Below are 26,475 nucleotides of genomic sequence, written 5' to 3' on the forward strand. Positions count from 1 at the left end.
AACCCAATTGTCTACGTTGCCAGAACGAGGAGGGAACTTTTTTTCACATACTATGGGATTGCCTGCATATACGTCATTTTTGGCAGCAATGCTGCAATATACTGTTGAAGGTTCTGGGACAGACAATCCCCAGAGATCCCAAATAATGCTGCTGGGAGCAGAGGGTGAAGCTGACATGTCCCGATATGAGAGGCTGTGCTTCTGGACCACTACCTTGGTGATTAAGAGGAACATTGCAAAATTATAGGGCTCCGCAGAACTGCCACAAGTTGAACAATGGATCACGGATGTACAGATATGTATTGCAATAGAACATAGAGTATATAGGGCACAGGGCTGTCTGGAGAAAGCAGAAAAAATCTGGTAGCCATGGAAGGATACCCTATGAGCCTCTTGGCCTGACTATTGTAAAGGGTTTAAACTGGAAATGTTTATGTAGAAAATATCATGCAGCATCTATCATGTATGACCTATTTGTGGCTACTGTTTCTTGTTTGTTTATAAGGTGTAGACTCCCATGGGGTCTGTTGTTCTATGTTTTATGCAAAACTAATAAAATATGTTATTTAAAAAAAATCAAAAAGAAAATGCAGTTTGGTGATGTTGGAGAGTTCTGCTGGGCTGGTAAATGTACCCCACATATCACCCTCCGCCATACCTGGATTTGCTCAACAGATACCCTCGAAATCAGAACTTCCTAAACAATCCTCCTCCATCTCCAGGTTCCAGGACTATAGACCCCTAAACCAAGGAGAAGGGAGAATCACAACTGAACATTATGGGGGACATTTCTAATACCTGAGCTATTCCGCAAGAAGCAATATTTACCCCTTTAAAAAGCAGCAGAGGTATGAGCAGAGACCTCCCTGCAACCCTGACAAACATACTCAGCTGGAGCTGCATGTCCATACAATTGACAGACAACCTTGGGCACATGCTGATGGCTCAGTCAAACCCTCAACCTAACACTGCTTCCTAGAATCCCTCAACACCCCGCTCTGATGCCCCCGATGGGGGTGGGAATGACTGAAGGAAAGTCTCAACAATGAACAGGTTACTGAGGATGGGGCCTGGGTGGAAGGGAGATGCAAAGCCCTAGAGGAAGCTTCCTTTCTTACCAGAGCAGAACCACTGGAAACGTCTCACCCTGACTATTCTACCCCTAGGAAGTTATTACGCAAAGAGCAAAGGGTAAGTAGAAGAGGCCAAAGAAAATCCCTCTTTGTGGCCAGACAGAACAAGATAATCCCCTTTGAAAGGTAAGAATCCCTGGAGGAGTCAGGTAAAACAATCTTCTCATTCAGGAGTGAGGGGATACCTCCTAAAGAAAAATGGGTCCCAAAAGTTCCTGAATTTGAGAGGTTAAGCATAGACACTGACTCAGAACAAGAGATCCCCGGTCCCCAAATATGCGAGCCAGATCATCCCATAACTGTATAGGTATCTGCCCTACAGACAGGTTCTGAGAATCGTAATAAGGGAGCAATTGCGCATATCAAAATGCTTTTTCAGTGTTGTCAAAGCCCATGAAGTTACACCCCCCAGTCGGGTCCATACTTTGCTGTTGATTAAATCCAGACTAATTGCAAATTGATTTAACATGTAACTACCTAAATACAAATCAGAAGGGACATTTCTAACGACTTAACAATTATGTTCTATAATTCTGCTGCAAATGAACATTTTTAGCATACACCTGCTAGGTAGGATGTGCTTTGGTGTTTCCAGACCTATTTCCCATGATGTATCCATCAATTTAAATGTGGGAATGATCTGATCTTTTTGGAGTTTCCTGAATAATATATTGATGATTAAACTTTTTCCATTATTCAGGCATACTCAGCCGAGCACTGACCCCTCTCTCTCATTTATCTGAATGGGGAAAAACAATTGTTTGCCCTTTTTCTGAATGGCTGTCAGACTTTGAGCTGGTTTTTCCATTGTACTCTTTCATGTAACTTGGGGTTTCTTCAAGATTCAAATTCGTATAAAATCTCACAGCATTTCCTTCCAGTGTGGAGTACCACTTAAAACTGGGATAAGGTTGATTTCCAAGAATTGAGAAGGGTTTCCATCACCAAGTTGTTCTCCCATAGAGATAATGGTGTTGTCTGGGACCAGATTATTCTGGAAGTCAAATCCCACTTTCTTGGAACTTTGCTCGATTTAAGGGCAGGTGCCATTCAAACTCGAACACATTTTTAGTTGTTTCGGCTGGTTAGTCTGGGTCCAGAGGACCTTGTTCACATAGTCGATCAGAGGTGATAACCTCTGAAGGAAATAATTCCCCAGTAAACAAGGTGTGCCCTCTGCAGTCACGACTATCACTGAGTATTTTAACCAATGTCACCCAAATTTGTATCTCTAGATCTGCCGTACCGTGAACAGAAATGCAGTACCTTGAACGGAAATATAATTCTTTTTGAAATTGTGGAGTTGTCCGGGAAGAGTGCTGAGGGTAATCTGATGACCCTTCCCCACGTTATAAATAACCAATCATATCATCATATCATCATCATTCCTATATACAGTTGTTCAAATGCGTTTTTGGACAGAAGAGTGGCTTGGGATCCAGTATTCACCAGCACTGATATTTCACCCTGAACCTGTACCTTGACCATAGTATAAAATTTGCCATCTTTCTCTTCACGGGAACAAAGAAAGTATCAGTTATTTAGCAGCTCAGCTGTCATTTTCTTAACGTTGAACTCCGACACTGTATGATCTTGGGCGATTTTCCGTGTCGGAGATCGGAAATCTGTAGAAAAGAATTTACATTTTTCAATCTGCATAGTTGAGGGGTCCTTTATCTTCCCAGATTCTTTGCTGTTCACCTTTGTCTGAAGACGATTCTGAGAACCTGTCTGTAGGGTGGATACCTATACAGTTATGGTATGATATGGGTCGCGTATTTGGGGACTAGGAATCTCTTGTTCTGAGTTTATTTATAGGTTTTCTAGATTTATTCAAAGGTATACTAATGACTGTTGTTTATTATATGTAGAATGGTAGTTTCTCATGCCAGCTTAGTTAGTGTCAACTCTATCTCACCATGACCTAACCCTCACCCCCCTGGACACATGCAGCTGGACCTCGTGACACTCACCCTCATGCCATCTGGGTATCCAATCCAGACGAAGCAGCGCCTACATCGATATATGTGTCTTCGTCTTCCAGCCAATTCCACACTGTTGTAGCACCCTCTGTTAGTTGTGTCATCTATGATTCTGTTTTCCTTTATAATTGTTTGTGACTATAATGTTTGCCAGAGCGCTCACGAGGCAGAAGAGTTCTCTGGATGCCAACTTTATATATACTTATCTAATTTTGCAACCTGTCCTCCTAGTCTCATTCCCCACTGGGGTGTGTTATATTTTATGAATATGCATGTGTAAGTCAGGCTGTGAGCCTTTACATTTGGTGACCCCTGCAACGTGATCCAGAAAGGTATGCCGAGAGGGGCCCCCCGTGCCGTGCGGCAAGATCGGGGATGCCCCCAGCAAAACCATTGCCTCCGCGGTTGACCAGCGTGTGCACAAAACGAAAGGTTCCACGGGTCCCTGTCATCTTTTCAAATACCCAACGTGCTTGTCGATGCGGGTCACGGCTTGGTTGGGGTGTGGCGCCGATTGTGGGTAGATTGTGAATGGAGGATCTCAGACCACTTTGCTAAACATGTGAGTACTGGTTGCGAGATTCCTAAGGGAGGGGAAAAAATTGAGAGATAATAGTGTAAAGGATAAGGGGATGGGATAGGGGGAATAGGAAGTTGAGTTTAGGGACTGTGCGAGTGAAACTGACAGGCTTTTCTTATTTATCCTTTATATGGCCATTAGGTTGTTGTGGACAAAGAGATAAAAGGGAATACGGGATCCTAGCTCCGAAGGGGGGTAGAAGGCGGCGCTGCATAGCATTGTCTCAACCAGTGCAGGGAATATGTGGCGATAAAGAGAATAAAGCGTAGGAGTCTCATATATTTAGTAGGCTCGGAGTAGTTATTAAGAATATTCTGTTTCCGTGTGAGGAGAATTCTTCAAATAGGTAGCCTAAGGGGGCTCACAGGTGGGGAGTGAATGAAAAGAAATAGCAATAAGAGAAAAAGAGAATAGAGGTATAATAAGGGGGAATTAATATTAGAAAATAGTAAATGGTACATTTTCTATGTTGTTGAAGTCACTCGTTTCTTTGTCTGTCAAAAAAATGTGCATATTTTGATGTTCATAGAATAAGTATTGTCGAAAAAATGTTTTATGTGATTGCAGAAGTCAAGGTGTAAAGTAAATAAGGTTGGTGATGTTTAACGTGACGTGGGTTAACAAATACTGATAATAATATTGGAAAGGTTTTTTTTTGCTACATTGTGCACTACCCCTAGTATAAGAGTAAGACATAAAAAAAAGAAGTGTGGAAAAACATTATGGGGGGAGACACACCAGTAGCGTATATCTGTCAACACCTCCCCTTGTACAGTGAAAAAATAAAAAAAATACCACGGCCAATGGCTTACAGAAATAAAAGGAGAGGGATTATCCCAAATATGGCCAGAAGGGGCGTCCTTTGAGAAAAGAGTCTTAGATCTGGTAGCAACCCATTTGCTAGCAAAGTATTCAGGTAAGCAAGTACAAAACAGACGCGAAGTACTACATTTGTGGAGAATGTTTAAGGAAACAGCCCTAGCCCTGACACAAATAAGGAAAGGCCCTCAGACGGGCAGGCATCCCCGACGGAGGGAGAGGGAGGAATGGTGGAGGAATGTTCAGTAAAAACAGGGGGAAATGATCTCACTAAAATCTACCCATTATTAACAAGTCCTGCAGTAGGTTACAGTGAGCCCAGGTATGTGCCTGCACCGAGTACCCCGGCAGCCACAGTTGCCACAGCCCCACCACCGTATGAAACAAGAGGATTGTATAGACCAACTAGTGCCCCTCCAGTGGATCTAGCACAGCTAACTGGAGAGTTAGATAGACAGCTCGCTCATGCCCAAATGGAAATAACACGACTAAGAGCCCTGTGCTATAGAGGACAGATGTTGCCCGGGGGAAGAGAAGTACCACCAAGTGTAGCAAGTGATCTGACACCTCCCACCAAGCACAGCAGGGGTGTCTACACCATCTCCACCACCACAGGGCAATGTGCCAAAGGGTCAGGAAAAAGAGTGGCAATCAGCGGAATTTTTCTTCCATTTATGAGGAGAGAGACAGGAAGAAAGGGAGTCAGAGGAGGAAATAGATGAAGTATGGAGTGATGTGGATGAGTACGAAGAGGGGTTGGCCGCAGCAGGATTTCGCTCCCATTAGCAATGGACCCAGAAGATGGGAGAGGGCTCCCAAGGTGGCTAGGGCGGTTGAGGCAAAGAGTAGGGAACATGTTGGTAAGTAAAACAAAGAAGGCAACGGTAAGTAAAAAAGGAAGTAAGGCCACATTACAGATGCCTTTGATACATAAAGGAGTAGGGAGACCACACTACATACCCTGTGCACAGATGGACAAAAATAACCTGTTCAAACTCCTCCCTCCACTTTCAGGTGGGGCGGGGAAGTGGATACATGCATTTGAAAAAAACACTGCAGGGGTGCCATTGGCCATAGGAAATGTAAAAAGTCTACTAGTGTCTGCCATCGGTGATCAAGCAGATGGATTATGGGTGAAGGCCGGTTTCCGGGAGTAACATTGAATTGCGACCGCCATGACGTGTCATTATATAACAATATAAGAGCACAAGTATGGGATGCATTGCGGAGAACCTTCCCAGATACACCAGACTTACATTTAGTAAAGCAGTGCACTATGGGAGAAGAGGAAGAGGCTACACAATTCATCCTTCGGGTGCAAGACCTGTGGAGATCAGAAACGGGCACGCCATTCGACCAATCTACCGCTTTGTTTTACTTCATAATTAAAAAAGGGCTCCCGAAGGAGGTACAGAAGGCCTTGGACAAAATAGCTGGAATAGAAGCCAAAGGCTGGCCAGAGATTTAGAGCATAATTGTACACCATTGTAGGAGGATCAAAGAAAGGGAAAAGGAGATAGCACAGAGAAGGATGGCAGACAAAGCAAAATTGGTTCAAAATAAATTAGAGAAGGTCGTAGCAATGAATTCAGCACAACCCACTGACAGACAGGGGGAAGGGGAGGAGGGGTCAGGAAATACACCAGCGAGGATGGCAGCGGCGTGGTCCAGTCCTATCAACTACCCTACGTGCAGAAGAGGAACCACTGGTGGGTGCAGGGATAGGCAACAAACAGTTCATCTTTATGGTGGACTTGGGGGCTGAAAAATCGTGCCTCATGGAAGGCCTGTTCCCGCTCTCGGGAAAACATTTGGAAATGCAGGGGTTCTCTGGGGCTATTTTAAAAGTTCCTTACACAAAGAATTTAGACATAACGGTGAGAGGGAAGAAGGTGTGAGCACCCCTACTGTACCATGAAGACTTGCCAATAAATTTGTTGGGAAGGGACCACATGAGCAAATTGAATATGACCATCTCCTTCACAGAACCCACCATCCCAGGGGTATGTCCAGTAGGGGCCATGTTAATGATCAGCACTATGACCAATGAGAGTGCAGTACCAATTGATATTGACATGTTCATTTACGGGATACGGTACTCGCCAAAGTAGTGCCCGAGATAACATGGAAGGAATGGAGAGTGCCATCTGACTTTGTGTTTCGCCCCATTGTACACTCAGATGTTGTGCCAGGGACAATTATGTCTATTGATTTGGAAGCAGTGCAAGTTTCAAGCAAACGTATTGCAGTGCTAGGACTGGACAGGCATGGGTGTGAGTGGAGAACAGTGCTGTGCATAGACCCAAACGTGGCATTGCGTGATTTGATTGATGAGGAATTGTTCACTGACAATGATACTGATGGGGAAATTATAAAGGAAATAAGTGTACCTTGTGACATAATGATCCAGCATAGAGAAATACATAACCCTCTCATGGCTAGCGTTAGTGCACCACCGACTATATTTGATGAAAATATGGAAATGGTACTGCCAGAATTATGGACAACCAGCCCACATGACGTAGGGCTATTACAAGAGGTCACGCCCATAAAAATCAAATTGAGACCTGGAGCAATCCCGCCCAGAGTAAAACAATACCCCTTGTCATGAGAAGCAGAGGTGGGAATAAAGGAAACTATAACCGCATTATTACAACAAGGTATAATAGCGCCATCCAATTCACCTTGTAACACAGCAATTTACCCGATTAAAAAAGCAAGGGGCGGGGCTTGGAGGATGATACACGACCTACGCCCACTTAATGACATCATACAGAAAGAGCTCCCATTAGTGCAAATCCTGCATCAATTTTGTGTAGCATACCTAAAAATGCTACTTGTTTCGCGGTAGTGGATTTTAAGAACGCCTTCTTCTCAGTGTCACTTGACCCAAGCTGTCAGTATCTCACAGCATTTACATTGGGGGACAACAGATGTGAACATTGTGGTATTGTGGTACTGTGAGAGCCCCAGCATCTTCAATATAATTTTGCACGAAGACCTTTGTAATGTGGATATAGAGAGCACAATAATTCAATATGTGGATGAGCTCCTCATCTGCGGTAAAAGTGAAGAACAGTGCAGAGAGGACTCGATTTCATTACTAAATTTACTGGTCACGAAATGATACAAGGTGGACAAGGGCAAGCTTCAATACTGCCTAGCGGAAGTGTTGTACCTAGGAGAGTTAATTTCAAAAGATGGGAAAAGAATAATACCTGAAAGAGCAACAGCAACACGCCATGCAATGATGCCAAAAACTGTGAAGCACATGCAGAAGTTTCTCGGCATATGTAACTATTGCCGTGCATGGATTTTAGACTATGCAGAATATACACACCATTATTGCAAGCATTAAAAGAAGCACAAAAGAGCGGGGCCCCAATAAAAGGAAATGATGACACAATACTTCAAATTGAACGATCTCATCACACACACCCCAGTATTAGCGAAATCCGATTATGACCGGGAGTTCTACCTCTTTTCACATTGCAATGGAATACTGCTGACAGCAGTGCTAACACAAAAACATTGTTAGGTCACAAGCCATTGGCCTACTACAGCGGTTCATTAGGTTCAGTGATGCTGGGCCACTTCGCATGCGAACAAGCTCCCGCAGCAGCGGCCTTCGCGATAGAAGAAAACACCACAATTGCAATGGGATGCTCAGTAACTTTGTATGCGGAGCATTAATTATTTGCCATTCTAGAAAGAACAAAATCAACGCTCACAACACAGAGAGCAACAGCTTACAAAATAATAATATCCAGCCCAAATGTCCATGTAGTTAGATGTAAAAGTGTGAACCCGGCTACCTTCATTACTAAGCCCCGTACTGTGGAAGATATGCAAGAACACGATTGTGCCATGTACGAGGGGGAGGGAGATGATATCCCAAAAGTGAGCAAAAATGCACTGGAGGAAGGGGAAACATACTTCGCGGATGGGTCAGCATCAATTGACAGTGTGACAGGAGAAAAACATGTAGGAGCAGCAGTGGTAAGAATAGAAGGAGATGAGTATGAAGTTATAGTGCACAAGCAGCAGAATTGATTGCACTAATTGAAGCACTACATACAGCCAAACAATGTGCAGTAACACTATATTCTGACTCGGCATATGTGACAATAACAGTACATTCAGGGTTGTCCCGATGGCGATGAAGAGTGTTCAGGAGGGCAGATGGTTCACCAGTAAAGCATGCAGCAGTATTAAATGACTTCATTGAAGCACTAGCAGAACCGTCAGTGGTAGCATTGGTAAAATGCCAGGCACACATCAATAAAATGGACGCGATCTCGTTCGGGAACGCGGACGCTGCTGCAAAAGAAGCAGCATACTTCAATGTTCTCAGACAATTAGAGTGCATTGTAAAAACAACAAGTTCAGAAGTACAGGAAGAAGGATACAACTGCACACTCATTCTACAGGTTATACAATTACAAAAATGCGCACCATTAGAAGAACAGGAATTATGGAAAAAAGAGGATGTAAACAATCACCAACAGATTTAATATGGTGACAGGAAATGACAGGGAAGGTAGTGATGCCCGTGGAATTATTGCAAATAGCATTTCAACAGCTACATTTTCCAACGCATGTAACAAAGCAACACATTGCAGCAGACATTCAGGAGGAGTGGGTCATCCCAAATTTACAGGAACATCTATCGAAATTGAATGCACTACATGCCAAACATATAATTCAGGAATGACTCTCAGAACACTCCGAGGAACACTGTCACGCCCAGTGGCGCCTTTTAGAGAGCTACACATAGACTATGAGGACATGGGAGAAAGGTGTAATGGGGCAAGGTATCTCATTGTAATAGTTTGTCTCTTCTCACAGTGAGTGGAAGCTGAGCCATGCCCCACCCAAATGCAAAGTGCGCAGCAAAGTTTTTGGTACGAGAGGTTTTCTTGAGGTGATTAGACCAGACAACAGCACCCATTTTGTGAATGATCTCTTCAAGGAGGTGACAACGTTGCTAGGTGTAAAGCACAAATTATGTTTGATTTATCACCTGCAGTCTAACGGGATGGTAGAACAAATCAATGGCCTGCTTAAGAGCAAATTGTCCACGTTATGTAACACACTTAAAAAGAACTGGGTGTATTGCTTGCCCCTAGCATTGTTCCAGCTCAGAACGCAACCAAGTAAGGATAATCATTTGAGCCTGCGCGAAATAGTGACGGGACAGCGCATACATATGCCATTATCACCAGTAAGAAGAGCATCACGGAGCTGCCACAGTGCTAGGGGATGAATTTAAAGACTACCTTAACCAACTGACACGTGCGGTACAAAGTATAGCAATACAAATAGCACCTGCATTCACATGGAATAATGAAACAGATACAACTACACAAGCACAAGACAGCCCCACAGGACAGTTAATGCCAGGAGAAATGTGTATGTGCGTAGTTTCATGCTGAGGTGGAACTCCCCATGATTCCATGGCCCCTACGAAGGTATTTACTGCACTCCCACTCCAGTGAAGGTTAAGGGGTTGAAGTATTGGGTGCATTTCTCATATGTGAGAAGAGCACACAATAGCACAACTCCACAAAGTGAGCAACAACAAAGCAAAGATGTTGCAAGTGGTTGAAAAAAGAGATTTAAACATGGAATAAAATAAGTAAAGAATTTTTAAAAGTATGAATAAAAAGAAAATTGTGTGATAAGAAACATGTGTAAAGGATTGCGTTAAAAGTTTACAGTGTATCTCTCTCTCACTACATCATTCTGTCACATACTACTTTTTCATTTTTCCTTACTAAGATCATTTTTGGGAGAACATTTATGTAGTTTAATAGATATGAAAAGATTAGAGGTAGAAAGAGTGAATAGCTGAATAATTGGGTATTAATGTGGTAATGTTTGAAAATGAAAGTGTATAGAAGTATGACAAGTTTTTTGCAATGTACTTAACCCTTTTATATCGCCCCTTCAGGTGGAAATATGATGTAAAGGAGGGCCCTCACTAACAACGATACAAATGTAGATAGTGATAGAGTAGATGATAGAATAATTAAGTACTATAACTATGAGTGATGCCCTGCTCTGTGTTTTTAGCCCACTGTACTGCTGCCTGCGCTTTTAGCCCACTGTACTGCTAATCTAGGTACTGCATTTCAGCCCACTGTGCTGCCTCAAATCTAGGTGATGCTCTGCCGTGTGCCTTAGCCCACGGTACTGCTATTCTAGGTGCCGCATAGGTATCTGCCACCCAGGCCCTACCTCCAACCTCCGAATTTAAGTGAACCCTGTTTGCACATGCATTTTAGCCCTACGTTTGAATCCCTGAATTTAGATGAACCTGTTTGCACATGCATTTTAGCCTCACTCCTGATTTCTGAATCTGAGTGAACCCTGTGTACCTAGACTTATTCGCACAGCCGTTGTGTTGCCTTACCAAGCCATTGTGCAGCCCACATCTAGCCACCATGTTGCCCACACCTAGCCAGTGTGCCGCCCATACCTAGCCATTGTGTTACCACTGCCCATATTTAGCCACTGTGTTGACAGTCATTGTACGCTCTATAGAATGATCCCCATCCTCTTCCTCCTGATCACTCTTTGCCCTACAATGACAACAGCAAACCACCCACCGCAGTCTTTGCCTACTGCAACGTCAAACTCTGATGACGAGCCCTGACCGATCAGCACCCCAGACACTAACCCACAAACTATAGAGATAAAGATACCTACCACCCACCACCCCATAACAAATATCCCATGCGATACCTTAAGTAGAAATGCAATTTATGATCTAGACTACCCAAAATCTATGAACCACTAGCCAGACTAGACACCAACCTAGCAATACAAGAAACCACCAATGCAATGCCCCCAAACTAGACACCTCCCCCACCAAAAGAGATTCCCACGCTGACAGTCCCACTAACAACCACCGCAAATCAAGCAACAGACCCACCAAAAAGAAAAGCCATGTCACCCATGCGACACCCAAACCAAACAGACCGCTGAAGAGTGCCCTCATTAACGCTAGATCATTGATAGCACATGCCACTGAAATTGCCGATCTCATCCAAATAGGCGATTATGACCTTCTAGCCATAACGGAAACCTGGCTTCACCAAGCAGCAGAACCCGCTTTGATGCTTGCCCTGCCCCCTAACTACAACATTCTCAGAGAGGACAGAACCAACTCTCGAGGAGGCGGCCTAGCCATCATCGCAAAAAACAACCTCGCCATAACAATAGAAATGCCCTCAATCACCAAATCTTGTGAATCCTTAACCGCCAAACTCTCAACATCACCCTCCCAATCTATCAATATACACCTCATCTATAGGCCTCCAGGTTCCATTGGAACCTTTGAGGAGGACATCTCTATGATCCTCTCAAATAATCTAAAAAACTCATCGCAAGCCATCCTCCTGGGAGACATGAACTTAGGTTTCAATGGCCACAAAGACTTGCAAGCGACTAACATCGCCAATGTCATCACAGAACTGGGATTTAACCAAAGAATCTCACAACCTCCCCACGAAAAAGGTCGAACACTCGACTGGGTAGCCAACCACAACTGTAATGTAACAATTACCAATGTCTGCCCACAAATCTCGACAGACCATGCACTAATAACCTTCCTCATAAATGAAAACACCACCCAACCCAAGGAAATTGTACTGCCCCCCCCCACCGACCAGAAATAAAAAAAAACATAACTACAGCCAAACTGCTACCGCTTATCCTCCCAACCCTAAATTCCTTATCTGAATCGCTAAACCCAACAGCCCTAGTGAACGAATTCAACTCAACCATGGCCACAGCCTTGGACACTATCGCCCCGTTGAAAATGAGAAAAAGCAAGCCCAGAGCACACTTAAATACTTGGTTCACCCCTCACCTCAAATCCCTAAGAATTGAAAAATGCAAGTGCGAATCCGCCTGGCGACTAACTCCATCAGAGACTAACAAAATAGCTCTCATCAGTGCCTCTAAGATCTACAAAAATGAAATAAGGAAGGCCAAAAAAGAAAACTTTAACAACAGAATATTACAGGCTAAGTCTGGAACCAAAGAACTATTTCTTATACTAAAGGAACTGGAAAACCCTATCCCTGCTCCAGACAACTGCGATAAAAATAAAACGTGGTGCTCCAACATCCAAAAATCTCTAAACAACAAAATTCAACCACCCACCTCCACCAAGCCAGAACACAAATTCAACTTCACCAAAGTAACAATCCTGGAGATTGAAAAAATAATACTCTCGCTCAAACCAACTAACTGTCGAGGCGACATATGCCCAGCCCAACTGATAAAAGACGCGGCCAGAGACCTTTCCCCATTTATCACCAAACTTATTAATGCTTCCTTTGCATCAGGCACTATACCAGACAATATTAAGCAATCATGGGTCCTCCCCCTCCTTAAAAAGCAAACCCTGGACCCCGCCATCCCGACTAACTACAGGCCAATCACCACGGTACCATTTCAGCTAAAAATTCTAGACAGAGTGGCCTACCTACAGATCCAAAAATATCTGGAGATGCACCAACTATTAGGTACCAGACAGTCAGGCTTCAGGCCTCAACAAGGCACCGAAACTGCACTTATCGATCTCAAAACCCAGGTCAATGAGCTGAGAGATCTTAGAAAAACTGCCCTACTCCTCCTGCTGGACCTCTCAGCAGCATTTGACCTGGTGGATCATGATGTGCTTTGTACCCACCTGGAAACTGCGGCCCACTTCTCCACACATGCCATTGCATGGATCAGGTCGTTCCTAAGCGGCAGAACCATGAGAGTTTTCTCCACCTCCGCAGCGGGTGACCCAGTACCTATCACATGTGGCGTCCCCCAGGGATCCTGTGTCTCTCCGACCATGTATAACATCTTCACAAAGCCCCTGTTCGATGATCTGGACCTTCTGGGTGTCACCTACACAAACTATGCAGATGACACTCAGATTCTCATCCCACGTTCGGGGGATTATGAACAGTATTTGGCCTTGGTGAACAGAATATACCTCATCATTCAGGCATGGATGGCCCGTCATGGTCTATGCCTGAATGATGACAAAACGAAACTCATCATACTGGGGAACACACAAAATATCAAAAAACTGAACAATGACTAATCATCATTTGTCATAGATGGCAACACCATTAAAGTAGCGAAAGAAGTAAAAACACTAGGTTTTCACCTTGACTCTTGCCTCTCCCTAACAAAGCAGGTGAATGCGATGGCCTCTAGCACCGCTTACACCTGTAAACTGATTAGAGCAGCTAAACCATATCTATCCACTGCCAGCTGCCTCACCCTATCAAGAGCCCTGGTATTATCCAAATTGGACTACTGTCAGAAGACAATATAATTGGCTATCCACAGCTGACAAAATTAAACTCAAAACAGCATCACTGACTTTCAAAAGTATTGATGACCTAGCCCCCAAATACCTAACAGAAAGATTCAAAAGGAGAACTTCTAACAGACCTACCAGAGAAGCATACACCAACCAACTAGCCGTGACCCCATTTAAGCTGAGCACAGCTGGAGGCACCAGCTTCCCTGTCAAAGCGGCCCAGCTATGGAACTCCCTCCCATCATCCTTAAGATCTGTCCAATATTTTCCAGACTTCAGACTCAATTGCATTAAATGGCTCAAAGAAAATGACCTATAACCTACTAGACTAGGACTATTCACGTCTGACCCACCTGTTAATCTGCAACCGAACGCATACCGCGTTCATCACCCGCTTAACCCACCTTGCTCCCGACACTCAATGCTTACTGTGTACACATCCCTGTGCACACTCACCTGCGCATGTAACCACGCATACTGTCATCACTTACTATTGATACACCCTGTAACCTTCCTGAAATGTGTAACTGTAACACGTACATTGTCATCATTTACTGTTAATGCACCTTGTAACCCTCCTGAAATGTGTAACTGTAACATGTATTCTTGAACACGCGCCCGGATACCCTCGGGTCTGGCACGCACTACAAATAAATAAACAAACAAACAAACAATGTGGATTAGCATTTACAGCAATAGTATTTTCTGTGATGTTATGTTGTGTTGGCTTGTACTGGATATTTACTTTCATAATTGGGGATATGAAAAAGGGGGGAGTGGGGTAAACCTAAAATGGATTGGCTGATTTGCTAATTATGCTCAAGAAAACCGTTTCGAGGATAGAAGCGTAATAACTGAAAAACAATATGGAGGCATATTTAGCATCTCCACACAAGGTCTATGAAGAAGATACGTGTCATGGGATACCCACAGTTTATGTGGACATGTGCTCATACTGTGTTGCCAATAACAGGGAAAAAGAACTAGTGGCTGGCATTGGGGATACCTGAGTGAATAATACTCCATAGCCCTCTGTAGGATACAAAATAGGACCCCAAAGTAGTCCGGTGGCAGAGTTGAATGGCCATACATCAAGCCATCCTTACTGCAGTACATCACCAACACAAAGAGCCGGCCATACTCACTGACTCTGATTATGTCAGGAATACCTGATTAACTGGAAGAATTGAGGCATGCTTTGTGCCAACAACAAAACATTGAAACATGGAAAAATGATCCAGTCCATTGATGATCCGGGGACCTCTAATGACATGACCATTTATTGGAAGATAAGAGTGGCCAGATACGACTGGAAATGATCTGGCTGAGCAGCTGGCTAAACCTCGAGCTCTGCAGGGGGATTTTAAAGAGACAGAATCTCTGCTGGGTGAAACCCAGGTCATAGCTGTAACTAGGTCACAAACTTGTGCTAACAGTGAACTCTCAACTGCCCAGTGGAGTAAAGATGTGCAGGATGCAGATTTGATCACTGCACAGAGAGAGGTTACGATCATTGGAAAATGCTACTGACACATTGAAAACCCTGGTAGTTTTCCTCTAACTGAATTGCATTATACTGGTAAAGAGGATCTCTGGGTGTTGATGACATTTTCCAAAATGTTTGGAATCCAAGACGCTTTGTTGGTATGAGAGCCCCATACCAGGAAGTGACCAGTGGGTACTACCTACCTCATTCTGGAGCCTGATGTTGAATTAAAATCATGACCCAGCCACAGCAAGTTATAGAGGTTTTCACATGAAATTGGAAATCTTGCATGAGGTTGCCTAATGTCCACATATGGGCCAGTACATCAATATCTATCTAAAGGGGTGTCTTGTGTGTGCCTATTCTCAGCCAACTTCTCCCACACAGAGAGCTACCCTCCAAAAAAAGGGGAAATACACTGCCTTGGTCAGATTTGCAAGTCAATTTCATTGGGCCAGTGATTTTCTCCTCTCAAGGAATCAAGCACATGTTGACTGTAGCATGCTTGTCTACAAAGTGGGTAGAATGTCTTCCTGCCCCGAATTGTAAGGCAGAGACAGCTGCCACATTAATGTTCAACCACATCTTCTCTCGTTTGAGCCTCCTGCAAAGGATTGAGTTGGACCGACAAAGTCATTTTACCAGTGAGTTGATGACCAAGATGTGGGATATCCTACGGATAAAGAGAAAACCCCACATTGCCTACCACCTGGCATCGAGCAGAAGGGTTTAGTGATACAATAAAACTATTGTAAGCATACTCAAGAAGTTGTGGCTGACTCTGGACCCAGTTGCAACATTTGATTACCGCTTGTCCTCATGGCTATTAGGTCTACACCATCTTTTGCAACCAATATCTCTCCATTTCAGCTTATGACTGGATGAAAAATAGTGTTACCTCAGAATCAGCTCTATAGAACCCAGGAGCAGAAACTGATCAATGCGTCCACTACTCATGAGTACATTAAGAAGCTAAGGAAGCACCTCCAGCATGCTTTTGCTTTTGCCCAGCAAAATGTATATAAGTCGGGTGAAGGAATTAAATCATACTATGACCTAAAGGCTGGGTATGAGGTAGATGAAAAGGTTTACCTGTACAATTTTCAGAAGAATCAGACCAAGGAATGGAAATATCTTCCATCTTGGCATAATATATTTGTTAAAGGTTCTTATAGTGTGCACTGTCAGTACCTGTAAAGTCCCTTGGCGCTCTGGCGGATATGTGAGGCAAGAGGGTAAGGAGTGAGTTAGTTGGACTGAGTGGGAGAAAGGGCAAGGGTAGCTGCGATGTGCTGTTGGCATCTTCAGTTCAGTGTACACGCTGAGCATAGGTATGTTTTTCGGTTGGTGGTCGTCATGAGCTGATATGTAAGGCTATGTGTGGGTTGCTTTGTTTTTGTGGGGGCGAAGTCAAAGGCATGTAGTTTGCTGTGCTGCTTAGGTATGGTTGTGAGAGGTGCATGCAGAAGGGTGAGTTTGTTAGTAGGGTTGGTTAGTAGTGGAACCCTATCCTACCCCCACTGATTTTAATTGACTGTGGCCCTTGTCTCTTCCCCTGTCGTAAATTCTGGTGTTCTAAACTTACCTCTCCTATATTGTATGCAGAAGAGCGGGTCCTATTCAATGGCAGTGCCTTTCCACTCCCAGCGTTCAGGCAAAGTGCTGCCCATGTCCTTTTCCTCTAAGCTTACCCTGGTGTGCAACAACCACCACCCCCAGCGGTACATGCCAGGGGCCAACTATGCTCCCTGTGCCCTGTGGCCCATCAGTTCTGACATTGGGGTGCCTATTTTTCCCCATGTATTCCTCAAATGCTCCTTGTAAGTTGTCCAGTTAGGTCAGACTCATCTCTCTCCCCTGTTTACCAATTGACCCTCCATAGGGAAGGGTACACCCAAGACTACCTACCATTCGGATGGCTCTCTTCTTCTCTGCACCCTGCTCTGGCCTGGCTTACTCCCCAGCCCTCCTTGTGGAATGAATGCCTAGATTTGGGGCCCAACAGCAAATGCAGTGACACCCAGATCCGGGGTACAGCAGCACAAAATGTCTACATTTGAGGTACCTTGATATATGGAGAAATGCTCAAATTATGACTCAACAGTAAATGTAGTGGCACCTAGCTTTGGGATACAGCGGTGAGTGATAAAATGCCCCAAAATAATGTTTGGGCAGATTGTGAACACAATGTCACCTGTTGCCTTTAAGATCTGCATCCCAAAAGGAGAACACATGTATGAGAAATGGGTCCATGTCAATCAGTTAAAAAACGATCATTCCCGCCCGACTGGCTTTAAGAGGGATTCTGGAGCCCACTGAAGTTGAAGCAGAGGAACCATCTGAGGAACGAAGGTAAGATCAAAACCATGATGGAAACCAAAATATATAGAACATGTGAGATATGAATCAAAAATATGTATATTAATCAAAGTAATATGAAAAGAAAAATGAAATGTGAAAGATAATCAATGTAACAACATGTATCTGTAATGTATTGGGGATTGAAGATTAAAACAAAAATACTTAATTCGTTTTATTCCTCTCATTAGACTCTTTGGGCCTCATTACAAGTCTGGCAGTAACCGTGCCGGTAAAACCGTCAGGTTGCCATCGGACTTGCACATTTTACAGGTGCCTGGCTTGCCAGAAACCACCGGGACATTACAGCCCCGGCGGTCCGGGAAGTCAGGCACCAGTAAATGATAAATCCCCATTCCCATTTCAGTCCCATTGGACTCAATGGGGACCACAGAAGCACTGGCGCTGTTAATAACGGTGCTGGTGCTTCTGTGAAAGTCTTCCTACCGTGGCCGCTGTGCCCAGAAGCGTCAGACCTGCCAGGCACAGCAACTCCCGGAGGCAGACTCGTAGTGCGCCGGTCCGGTAACAACAGTGCTGTTAGACTAACCGGCACCGGTGTTACCAGACCGGCACACTTGTAATGTGTCCCATTAACTTCCTTCCATTCCAGCCTGGGGCCCAGTAAACTGAAAGGCAAGGGGCAAGAGGAGATAAAACAGGAGAAGGCTGCTTCCAATCCTCAGGAACCTTGAAGAAGGAAAGCAAGACTACCCAGGATGGACTGTCCTTGACCAAAGGGATGGAGAAATATTGAAAAACTAAAATCCCACCCATCGCTGCTTTTTCCCAGATGAGGAATCAACAGAAAATAGCAGGGTGGGTGGGGCTTGTGGGATATGTTCTACCCAATAACAAGGAAACCACATTTAGCAATGATGGGCCTAAAAATGGAGAGAACTGAAAACGCACACAGATGAATGCCAAACTGAAAAGGCAGTACTTAATTTGCATCTGCCTCATATCAAAATACTGTTTTAAATAAAGAAAAACTGACTTAGTGATTGGGCTTTGCATGTGACTGACAAAGCCCAAAACTAAAGGCTTAATTTACATGGAATTTGCAAACGAAGAAACTGCGGTCATGGAATTGGGTGCATTTTTCAGTCTAAACACATATATGGGCCTCATTACACGGAAGGCGGTGAGCCATGGCGCTATTAGCGCCATGGCTCATGCCGGTAAAATACCGGCACCGCCTTGGCGGAAAGGGGATTTACCGCCCCATTCCAAGGTTGGTGGGGCGGTAAATCCCCCTTCCGCCATTGCCCTTCCCCATTCCCATTTCTGCCCCATAGGGCTCTATGGGAATGGGGAAGGCGCTAATTACGGCACTGCAATTTTGCGGTGCCGTAATTAGCTCCGAGGTCCCTTAGCGGGTTGGTTTTTAACGCCTGCAAAAAGCAGGCGTTAAAGCACCAACCCGCTAAGGGACCTCGTAGTAAGGCGGTAATGGTTAACGGTCACTGTTACCATTAACGGTGGCCGTTAACCATTACTGCCTTCCGTGTAATGAGGCCCATAGACTCAACATGTCCCTTGCAAAAACAATGTGAACATATCCTGATTGAAAAATGTGCATGGATGGCAAGGCGCATTTATATGAAACATTTTAAAAGGCCACATTTGTAAAAGCAATTGGCACAGTCCCAAACATCAGTTTCTGTTCCAGGAGAAATTAAACCTACGTTGCAGTTTCCTGATAAATGGCTTCAGTTTCTATTCAGAACACTCCAGCATTGACCAAGCAGAATTTCTATGAGGCCTGCTCTCGAAGATAACCAACACAATGACCCCTTAACACTAGAAGAAGAAAGGCTGAAGGGCTAATTGCAGGCCATAGTCAACAAAGGCAGCATATGCCCAGATCACATGTTTCGAAGAGAAACTAAACTCAATGTGCAAAGGGATTGAGTGAAAATATGGGATTACATCCGCAGCCCATAATACCAAAGTAAGGGAGCGGGAGACACCCCTGCAATCCCCAATCTTCTTGTTCGGTATTATGACCTTTGGCCTTTTTTCAATTGCAAGTGTACACCAAATGCACATTTGGCTTTTTTATGTGATCTTTTCGGCATTATTTTGCTATAGGTTTTTATGTAGAATCACATTTTATTGATTTTCTCAGGAAAAATCAGTCGCGCAGGAACCATTCAATTATCAGTGTAAAACCTGGGATAGGTTTAACTCTTATGAGGATCTTATCAGGATCCAACCTTGGGAACCCAAGCTACAACCTAAAATGTGTTTATAGCTTCCCAGAACATGTTACAAAGTTGAGATGTGGGGAGCTAGTGGCTTGGGGAATCATGTAACTGCATATGAAATGTGGTGACACTAACTGTTATGATTGTTGAGTTTACTGTGAAATAAACTCTACTTGAACGTGAAAACATGGGAATCGTTTCATCAAGTGAGGAATGATTAGGGCAATCTAAATATGTATATATTGTTATATTTATTTGTGAAATAAAAGTTTTTGCCATGTAGGTGAAAAATTGACATTTGTAAAAAGGGAAACCCCAGTGGGTGGATTCATTCCTCTCATAGTGTACGTTTCATAACTTCAGGAGCCTATCCCCAGAGAGAGACTGGGCCTTGGGGGTGCAGATAACCGTAGGGGGGGCAATCAAAATTCAGGGCCAATAAGCTAGCATCTCCTAATTTAATATTTTGGAGGTGTGGTTTTAAGGCTAAAAAGTGGATGCACAAGGGGAAAAAGGGAGCTGCCTAAAAATCAATCACCTGGGTGCAATTGAAAAATGCTTCAGACTTAATATGGCCTGCAAGGCAGCAATTGGGAAAGACTAAGAGAGGCTTGTATCTATGACCAAGGAGGAAAAATAGATCAATTTAGCCTGGCGAAGATCCATGACTGATGGGGGATGCTGATGGTCCATATCCAGTACCAGCAGAACCAAGAGTGTGGAGATCTGTTGGATGTAATACATGCCCCTTAATTCGTGTGGGGGGGGTATGTAGACTCTATCATTTTAGAAAATAATAATTCAATTAATTCCACTACAGCTAAATAACACAGAGTGATTTTGTTAAAGTCCGAAATTAACAATACCAGTCACAGGGTGAATAAGAAATACAATCATGTAAAGTCAGTGATTATTTCTAATTTCATTGTCAACCACAAAACTCCATCAAGGGAAGGGGTGTCCTTGTCTAAAAATGGAATTTCTAATTGTTCACCATTCCTCAGACCTGACCTTAAGGCAGAGGGTTGATAAATGTACATTGAATGTCAAGCTTTTTGTGTGCTAGAACAGGAAAAGTGTGTTTGCAAAAGTTAAACAGAATGAATTGATTTGAAAATCACACTTTCTATGGAAAGTGGGAAAGAGTTACTGAGAGAAGGGAGATTTTGTATGGCAGAAAGGTGATGAGAAAGTGTTCCAACAATAAATGAAACGTGTTTGTTTTGAAAAGTGTGTTGTGTAATAAGACTGTCAACTTTGCTAATGGCACAGCACCAGTCAACATTTGGTTTACTTGTGATGCAGTTAAACCATACTGCAATACCTTGCTAAGCGCACATGGAGACAACCATCTAGATCACTGCATATGTGATATGGTTTTTGCAAAGTAAAGTGTTGCAATTGTTTTAAATTAAACTTCATATAAAGAGAAGTATTAGTGCCAAGCTCATGATCCGGTCAGGTTTCAAGGTGCTAAATGTGATTAAAGGTGAACCTCATTCAAAGTCTATGGTGTAGTTAAATTATCTTGCTGTGTTTTGTGGTGCTGCATCATTTTGGCATTCTGGGATTTTGTAGGAGATAAAAGTATTGAAATGGTCATTTGACCTGTATTCAATTTAATGGAGACTTAAAAGCAAATACTCACATGTGGAGTAATTTCAGATCTTGTGTCACTGTTTATCCCCAAACGGTGAATGATTTGTATTGAATATTTGTTCTGATGCCACTGAGAATGTGGCTTGTCATGTGAAGTAGTGTAAATATTACATTTTCCATTATAATGAATGCAAATATATTCTTTCGATAGACCGGTCTGGTTCTTGGCTTACCATTGCTAAAGGGCGAGGGGTTTTCAAGTTCTAGATGAGTCACAGATAGGGCTAGATAGAATATCAACATCTATTTGTGTGGTGCTGTTGATTGGGGGGAGTACTCCCCATATTACCAGGGATTACATACATATATCTGACAAACCTACAGTATTAGGCATCTTTATTTTTTGTCGTGCCATAAGAAACATTCTCCTTTACCTTTTGTGCCTTAAACATTAATTCTGCTTCTGCTTGTAAAAACAGCCTAATGACTCAGAAATGCTAACCGCCACCTGCACAGGATCCGCACATACACACACCTACGTACAACCCCACACATTTTCTTCCAATGTAGAAGTCTTTCTTGTACACTGTCACTACATGCCAATATATTTCTATTTAATGTGATCTAATTTGCTTGATTTCTTTAGCTGGTGTCAATCCTACCTAACATTGTCATGGCGTTGAATGTAAATCTTGTGGAAAATCCTTTCAGGTGGTTTGAGAAAATCTTCCTTCATTTCCATAGCAACGTTCCTGGGCAAGAGACTCATCAGCAGGCGTTCCTAAAGGAAAGTGAAAACATAAGGAGGATGAGTCTTTGTTTTCCTCTTTGCTCACCATGTAGCTGCTGTAATTTTCCACCACTAAATATGCACCGTTGCCCTCTAAAAGCATCTGAGCACTATGGATACATTGCATGCCTAATGAAATAACTATGCAAGAGATTGAAAGATTTAAATGCAAGTTGCTCTGGTACACATAAAATGATATGAGCATTATTCTACATATGTTCAACCCATTGCACAAGGTCTTTTATATATAGGAACTTCCCAGTTATGGTTCCGTTGCACATCTTGTAGGCAGAGCACTTTTTAGATTTTGTAGGGCTAATAAATGCGGCCATACAAATGCGATTAAAACATTCAAGCTTAATATACATCTATCTTAATTATTTGAAAATAAACCATTGTGACTCTCCCCTGGGATGGGGGCAAAGTAATAGGGAGTATACAAAGTATCATTGATCATTTATACAAAAATTGCTGAATGGATTTATATTGTCGTAATTGCATGAGAAGATGATATCTGGGAACATTCATGTGCGTTTTTTCTTTTGTTTGGTGAAAAGCAGCCCACCTTTTTTTTATATAGTGCGGCAGTCGCTGCACTATAGTTAAGTTGAGTATAAAGTTCCATAGGAAACCTGAAAAATGAATTACTAATAACGTTTGACTCATGGAACGAATTTGGCTGAAATTGTGCAAACAAAATTGTACTTGTACCACCCACTGAACATTTTGTGAAAGATCTGGTAAAAAATAAAGAAGTTATTAAGAAAAGAAAAAGATGCATTTTCGGCCCAGACCACATTCATTTCCCCATAGAGGGAACAATTCATATTTTTGGTTAAGCGCACAGCCCAAACCGTTTTGCTCGTTAAATCTGATGATCTTAATTGCCCCTTATGAAAAAGCGTGGGCACGAAGCATTGACTCAATTTCCAGCGGGAGTCTGGTGTTATTGCATCTAGTAGTTTCTAAATTATTTGACATATAAGGGAATGCCCCTTCTCACAAAATGATAAGGATATCTTCCATTGTGCTTTGCAGCAGAGAGGCTTATCAGAAATGAAAAAGCCACCATTTTTTTATGTTCGATGCAAGAGATATTCAAGAATATTCTGGGTAATATTCAGGTTTATCCGAAAATGGAAAGTTGAAAAAATGCTTTTTGGAGAAGGCAAAAAAATGAAATGTCATCAGGCTAGAGGTGTGAAGGGGGCAAGAGGACACCATATGAAATTGGAGAGTTGGAGATGTTCAGTTCATAGCATGAACGTTTTCAAATATTCATGATTATTTTTGCACATTCACGGTTACGGCAATGAACTAAATTGGGAATAAAACATGCATCATGAGTATATTTTCAAAATAATATTCAGGGTTATTTGTAGTCTACTGCTAAAATACCTGCAGTTATGGGGAAAAAAAACGTTTTTTTTTTAAAGAGACGGTTAAAAATATAAGTTTAATACAAATACCTGAAACTTTACAACTACAGTGAGGAGTGGGGTAATCTATTGGGGCAACATGTTAAGGGGTGCTATATGGCCCTGGACTTTGAGCATGAAGCCCATGTCTAGTGGCTCAGTGGTGTTTTAAAATATACAGTGGGCATAGATTTTGGCCATGCTCACTGGCCTGGGCCAAAGGACCTGGTAAGTGGACCAAATAGACATGTATAATGTCCACAGCCGAAAGCCCTGGCCATCTAGTTGCAAAAACAATATATTGCCGGAACATGTGCAGTGGACACGGCCAAAAACAGTTGCCACAGATCATGTCCAAAGACCATGGTTAGTGGCTCTGTAGTGTTTTAAAATATACAGTGAGCACAGCTGAAGGCCCTGGCTAGTGGGCCCGAAAGACATATACAGTGGCCATGGCCACGTGGCCACCTAGTGGGTCCAAAAGAAACATACTGGGGGAACATGTACAGTGGACACTGCCAAAGGTGGTGGCCACGGCCAAAGGCTGTAGCTAGAGGCATGGTAGTGTTTTAAATATGCAGTGGGCATGGCCAGGGCTGAAAGTTTGCCTGAAAGACATGTAGGCCGTGGCCACCCAGAGGTTCCAAAAGAAACATATTGGGGGAACATGTACAGTGGACACAGCCCAATAGTGTTTTAAAATATACATGCATGGCCAAAGCCTTGAAATTCACTTAAAAAACGAATTAAGGTGAAGTAAAGTAATGCAGATTTAACGCAACAAAACCCAAGTAATTCAGTGGATGTGGAAAGTCATGAACAGCTTAGCTCTGCATGTTCCCGTTGCAAAGCCGTTGAGCACATACATATTATAGGAGAAGGGTTTCACAATGACATACAAAATGGCATTATGGGGGACATAAACAGCAATGTGCTGAGTTAAGCTGGTCATGGCTTACTACATCTGCTGAATTTCAAGTGCTTTGTTGCATTAACTTTGTGAAACCTAACTGCACCTTAACTAGATTTTTTCAGTTAGTAGTTATGTATATATTCGCTGAAAAATTGAATGTTTAAGGGACAATTAATGTGATTCACTGGATGTGGGAAGTGATCATCATATTAACTTAGTGTCAACCTGTTGATGTCCACTAGAATCTAATTTCTGTGATATTTAAATAGCACGTATGCCTAAGCAGTTTACATAGGACACATATACTTACAATAACACCCTGCCAGAGTTGGTACTCATTTACCAGCCTCAAAAGGAATGAAAGCTGATTTGGCGATGTAGGGATTTGAACTTGCGACCTGCAAGTAACACACAGATCACAGCAGCGAATGTGCAACCCGCTGAGCTCTCTTGCCAGCCTCTACTTTTATTTGTCATTGTGAATCCAATCTGTTACGTATGGCTCATGGGCTTTGGAACAGGTGGGATGCCAAGTTGGGATAAATATCACTTCCAACATCCGCTGAATTTCACAGGTTTTGCTCGTTAAATCTGATGATCTTAATTGCCCCTTAACTCTTTTTTTTTTCACTGAATTTTGAGGATTTTGTTATACCATAGTTTAGTCAAGGGCCACTAGTCATGTTGCACAAATAGGTTTTTTGGGACCCACTGTATATTTTAAAACACTAGTTTTCTTTCAAGCCCAACGGTCATGGCCTTTGTCGATGGCCAGTGGCCATGGCTGACTGTACATATTGCACAAATAGGTTTCCTTGGGGCCCACTAGCCATTGTCTTTGGCCGTGGCCACTGCACATGTTGCACCAAAATGTTTAAACCAAACAGCGGTTCTACTAGGCTTTGGGATATTCAGAACGTGCAAGTGCAGTGACAAAGAAGAGGGGGGTGGCAGAGAAGTAAGTGCTACAGGGTCCTCAGCATGCAATGAAAGTTCATATAATTAATCTCACCTAAGGCCTGGGTAATCACTGTTCTGGGCTCAGAGGGGGATGACATGTGCGCACTTTGTTTGGATGGGCTTTATTGGTACCAGAGACCTCCCTTCAAGCCCTGAAAGCACACATTTTGTGCTCAATTAATTGAGCCACTTGTCTATCACCGGAAATGCATTGGGATCCAATAGCACCGGGGACATGATATCATATGATATGATAGTTTGATATGATAGTTTGATATATGATAGATAATTTATATAGAGCCTATACACATATGTGTTCCAAAGCGCTTCAAGGCAAGGGAGGGAACAAGGGAAAATACATTGACATTCTTACAGGCCATGAGCGGAAAGGATGTGAAATTAACTACTGTATTCGGCCTGATGACATTTCAGATAGTGCAAGAGCTAAGACATGGATAAGGAAGGGAAATGGAGAGTGGGAATGAAATGGAAACAGACAGGCTACTACCGTACTAGGCCTGACGACATTTATAGTAGAGCCAGAAAAAACAAAAGGTGAGGGAGAGGGGTGCAGAAAGGGAGGGGCAGAACAAAACAAGAATCTATCAAACTAGGCCTGAGGAAACAGGGGAGGAGACAGACGAGGTTGCCATCATACTAGGTCCAGGGACAATTCTGATGGTGCATAGAAGAAAGTAAGGGGAGGAGGGGAGGAGATAGAAAAAGGGGGAAAGGGAGAGGAGGTGAGAACAGAGAGTAAGCAGTTAAAAAGAGTGGAGAAGCAGGAGGGGAGAGCAAATACAATTGCAGAAGTCAGTGGTAACACATAATATTGCAAGCTAGGATACAAGATGAAGATTGGAACATCATGTTTCAGGGCCTACATGAGT

At 43.1% G+C, this 26,475-nt stretch overlaps 1 protein-coding gene across 2 annotated transcripts in view; it reads right to left on the minus strand.

Moving 5' to 3' along the window:
• ADCY1 (adenylate cyclase 1) overlaps positions 1-26,475 on the minus strand; it is a 2,048,432-nt gene that overhangs the window by 1,428,846 nt on the left and 593,111 nt on the right. For both annotated transcript variants that reach the window (XM_069613341.1, XM_069613342.1), the window contains exon 3: positions 22,167-22,285. In XM_069613341.1, coding sequence (XP_069469442.1) covers positions 22,167-22,285 — 119 coding nt within the window. The remainder of the gene's footprint in view (positions 1-22,166; positions 22,286-26,475) is intronic.

The sequence above is a fragment of the Ambystoma mexicanum genome, chromosome 5p (genome assembly GCF_040938575.1).
Source record: "Ambystoma mexicanum isolate Mex_15411 chromosome 5p, UKY_AmexF1_1, whole genome shotgun sequence".
NCBI lineage: Eukaryota > Metazoa > Chordata > Amphibia > Caudata > Ambystomatidae > Ambystoma > Ambystoma mexicanum.